The following is a 4,572-nucleotide window of genomic DNA, read 5'->3' as shown; positions in this document are numbered from 1 at the left end:
AGTAAGTAAGTAAGTAAGTAAGTAAGTAAGTAAGTAAGTAAGTAAGTAAGTAAGTAAGTAAAGTAAGTAAAGTAAGTAAGTAAGTAAATAAAACTTTTTTTATATAGCACCTTTCAACAAACAACTAATACACAGAGCAGATTTAAACAAAAACAGATAAAAAAATGTTTTTAGCTGGTCTTTAAAAGAGGCCACAGAGTCTGTCCATCCGTCCGTTTTCTTCTGCTTACCTGGGGTCAGGTCTCGGGGGCAGCAGCCTTTGCAGAGACCCAGACTTCCCTCTCCCCAACCACTTGGGCCAGCTCATCCAGGGGAATCTCAAGGCGTTCCCAGGCCAGCTGAGAAACATAGTCCTTCCAGCGTGTCCTGGGTCTTCCTCTGGGCCTCCTCCCAGTGGGACATGCCCGGAACACCTCACCAGGGAGGCGTCCAGGAGGCATCTTAACCAGATGCCCGAGCCACCTCAACTGACTCCTCTCGACATGGAGGAGCAGCGGCTCTACTCTGAGTCCCTCCTGGATGACTGAGCTTCTCACATTATCTCTAAGGGAGAGCCCAGACACCCTGCAGAGGAAACCCATTTCGGCCGCTTGTATCCACTATCTCGTTCTTTCGGTCACTACCCAAATTCACAAAATCACTGCAGATGCAGCACCAATCCGCCTGTCAATCTCACGCTCCATTCTTCCCTCATTCGTGAACAAGACCCCTGGTTCCAGAGCCAGAGCGGTACATTGAGGGGAGTCCGACTATATCTAGGCAAAACCTCACAACTTCATACACCAGCTCAGGCTCCTTCCCTACGAGAGATGTGACATTCCACATCCCTAGAGCCAGCTTCTGTAGCCGAGGATCAGACCACCAAGGTCCCTACCTTCGACCACTGCCCAGCACACAATTCACCCAACCCCTAAGGCCCCTCCCACAGGTGGTGATCCCATGGGAAGGGGGACTCACATCTCCTCTTTGGGCTGTGCTCAGCTGGGGTCCACGGGCAAAAGCCCGGCCACCAGGCGCTCGCCAATGTGCCCCACCTTTAGGCCTGGCTCCAGAGTAAGGCCCCGGTAACCCGCGTCCAGGTGAGGGAACACTAAGTCCATCTGTAGTACTCACCATAGGGGTCTTTGAGCTGCATTTTGTCTGATCCCTCACCTAGGACCTGTTTGCCTTTGGTGACCCTACCGGGGGGCATGAAGCCCCTGACAACATAGCTCCTAGGATCATTGGGACACTCAAACCTCTCCACCATGATAAGGTGGCAGCCCAGGGAGAGGGCCACAGAGTCTGCTGATCTTAAATTCAGAGGGAGAGAGTTCCAAAATCTTGGAGCCACAGAACAAAAAGCTCTGTCTCCTCTAGCCTTTAGTTTTGTACAGGGAACTATCAGCATGTCTTTATCACAGGACCTCAAGGCCCTGACGGGAGTGTAGGGATGTAAAAGTTCAGAGATGTAGTGTGGTGTCTGTCCATGCACTAAGATCTTCAATTGCACTCGACAATGAACCAGGAGCCAATGAAGTTGCATTAACATGGGAGTTACATGACAAAACTCTAAAGATCCAGTCAGGAGCCTGGCAGCAGCCTTCTCCAGACTACAACTGGTTGAGGGAGGTTTTAATTAGGCACATATATTGACGCATTACAATAATCTAAATGAGATGAAACAAAAGCATGAAGTAGGATTTCCATTTCTGAAGGAGACACAACGGGGCTGAGTTTGGCTATATTTTGTAGATGGTAGGAACAGGAACAAACCAAAGATTTGACATGATGATCCAGTGGTTTTAACTGAAGATTTAGCCAGACTGCCAAGAGGCCCAAGGATCTGCTTTATCACTGGAGTTATTTTTTCTGGCGCACTTCTGTTTTTTCTTAATTTAACTAAAGAAAATTTTCAGTCATCCAGCTCTTAACTGAATCCAAACATTGTAGTAAAATGCACACAACTGGATTTCATCAGCATAACAATGATAGGAAATATCCTCAAAAGATGACAGGATCAAACCAAGAGAGAGCATATAAAGCAGAAACAACAATGGCCCCAAAATAGGGCCCTGTGGAACACCAACATAAACAGCACAGGAATGGGATCTATAAGTAGATGCAGCCAAGAAAGTTGATCTGTCAGACAAGCAAGAGGACAATCGTTTTATAGCAGGACTTAAGATGCCAGCACAACTCCTCAGTCTGAATAACAGGGTCGGATGATCAGCAGTGTCAAAAGCTGACAACAGGTCCAACATAAGCAGCACGGAACAAGTATCACTGCATTAAATGTCATTAAACATGGAACTAAATCTTACTTAAAACATTGTTTACCAAGCCAAGATAAACCTGATTAAGACTCGAGTTTTCTTCTCAATCTGCCTTGATTTATTTTATTTATTGGTCACTTGTTCATTTATTTCACTAATCAGTTCAGTAAATACTGTTTTCTGTCTGTGTTGTCTTCAGATTGAGGTTCGGGACAGAAGAGAGCCCCGTTACGGCGTGCAGCGTCTTCACTGAGGGCAGCAATGGCACTGAATAACTCCTGTCTTTCTTTTTCTCTTCTACTCTTTCTCTCCCCTTCTATTCTTCTTCTTTCTTCTTCTCTAATGATCAGGATATCAACCAATCTCAATGCAGAAGTGTACAGGATCTGTAAGATTTTAAAAAAATCATGAGGATAAAAAAACTATATTTTGAAAAAAACTGTACAAGTTTGTACAGTGCATTTAACACTCCACTTTCTCAACAAATACCTTTATGATAAAAAAAAATTTACTGTATTTAAAGTCTTGATTTGTGTGAGAAGTCCAATCCTTATGATGAAGAACCATAACGCCCATTTTTGAATTCTTTCTTTAAAAGTGTTGCGAATCATTGACTTTCAGTTAGTGCCATGTAGACGGCGGATCAGTGGCGACTTCACATGGTTTGACTCCAGACCTGCGACTGCAGAAAGTCATCTTTACTCATTCGTAACACTTCAACAGGGACTAGTATGGCTCTTCATCTAAGGACTTTTAAATGTGAGGAATTTAAAGGAGTACCCCATTGCAGCTTTACAGAACTTAACATCTCTGGGAGATTCTCTACTGTACATACAGAACAATGTAAATAGCATTACTGCTGACTAAAACAGCTGATGACGAAATCTCATCTGACTCCCATGCATTTGAGTATAGTATTTCTACCCTCGTTTTTTTGTGTTTCTTGTGTTGGAACCTGAGTACGTGCAGATTCATTGTGTTTCGACAACTCTTCACGACTGATTTTGAGGGGTAGCATTATTTTAAAAAATGAAATAAAATGATTGTAGCTGGATAAAAGCAGAGTATGACAAATCAGCACAATTGTGAAACTACTCCTGCATCAACACGACCTCAAAAGAAGCTGTACTCTCCAGTTTGTTTGCAGCTTTCAAAAACGGAATTTTGAAATCCTCCCGCCTTTTTTTTAAATTTCTTTTCTACTAAGCTCACCACCTTTGTACCATCTCCCTACTCCCGTCACAAGTGTGCAGTTTACTCCAGTCCGTGGTTCCAGTGTACACAGATCAGTTTACTATTCAGATGTCTTAAGGCTGTGAGAAAACGACAGCTGGAGTCGGCCCCAAGTGCTGTACTGTCTTAAGGTGATGTCACTTATCTGTCTCTTTGATGAACTGCTCGCAGAATCGCAGGTGGGAGATTCACCCTTTGTACCGATTATAACAATTCTGCTAATGTGGCAAAAGCAGGAAAAAATCAGGTCCGAGCATTCCTTAAAGGGAAGGCATAAAGCCCACCATTTTTCATGCCATAGTTTCAGACTAAAATCACCAGAGAGAGTGAAAATAATATTATTGCAGTCTCATGTAATATCATATCTCGTCTGATTTGTCAGGACTTTTTGTTGTGAACGACTGTCAGCTACTACCACACCAAATTTTAGCTCAGCATCTGTAATATTCACTGAGGAGTAACCATTTTAGTTCAGGCTAAGGTCAAAAAGCTGTCGCTGCCATCTTGACTTGGTTTGACTTCAAGTATTAATCTTTGAGATATTTTGTTAACAGAGAAACTGGTGTGACTCCAACAGTTTATGCCATAAGTTTATTGAGGATGATGCTCAGCTGCCTGCAGCATGAAATTATCAATATCTGTAAAACTGGCTGAGTCATAATTTCCCTGTTTATACAGTCAGTCAGTTGTGGCAGCCATCTTGGATTTGGTCAACTTGTAAATATGCACCCCCGATTTTAAGTTTTATTATAGGCTGTGTCCAAAATGGGAGGCCAGGTCCCCCAAAGGTCACGGTCTTCCCTGTCTAGGTACGTCGGGTCCTCGGTAGACCGCAAAGACCGGAAAAAAGTGACTGTGACGGTCTAGCCTCTCATCCTTTTTTTCTGACAAAAATTATATTAAAAACATAGTATACAAATTATTATTACCAACACAAGCACTTGAATTTTTTATACTGCCATAGTTTTATTTAAAACATATTCTTTTCTCTCGCCTAGCAAAAAAATTAAAAAAATAAATAAAAATCTCCAGTCAGTCTGCAATGCATTATGGGATATGGTGGACCGTAAGGATCCATCGGACC

General features: G+C 42.9%; 1 protein-coding gene across 1 annotated transcript in view; it reads left to right on the top strand.

Annotated features, from left to right (window-relative positions):
- LOC106525579 (lipoma HMGIC fusion partner-like 4 protein) overlaps positions 1-3,428 on the top strand; it is a gene marked incomplete in the record, with an annotated part of 22,373 nt that extends 18,945 nt beyond the window's left edge. Inside the window, 1 exon segment of the mRNA XM_014019873.1 lies at positions 2,454-3,428. Within this exon segment, the coding sequence (XP_013875327.1) occupies positions 2,454-2,508 (55 nt within the window).
- Positions 3,429-4,572: the final 1,144 nt, after the last annotated feature.

This window comes from Austrofundulus limnaeus, unplaced genomic scaffold (genome assembly GCF_001266775.1).
Source record: "Austrofundulus limnaeus strain Quisiro unplaced genomic scaffold, Austrofundulus_limnaeus-1.0 Scaffold234, whole genome shotgun sequence".
Classification (NCBI taxonomy): domain Eukaryota; kingdom Metazoa; phylum Chordata; class Actinopteri; order Cyprinodontiformes; family Rivulidae; genus Austrofundulus; species Austrofundulus limnaeus.
This window is presented reverse-complemented; position numbering and strand designations above follow the sequence as displayed.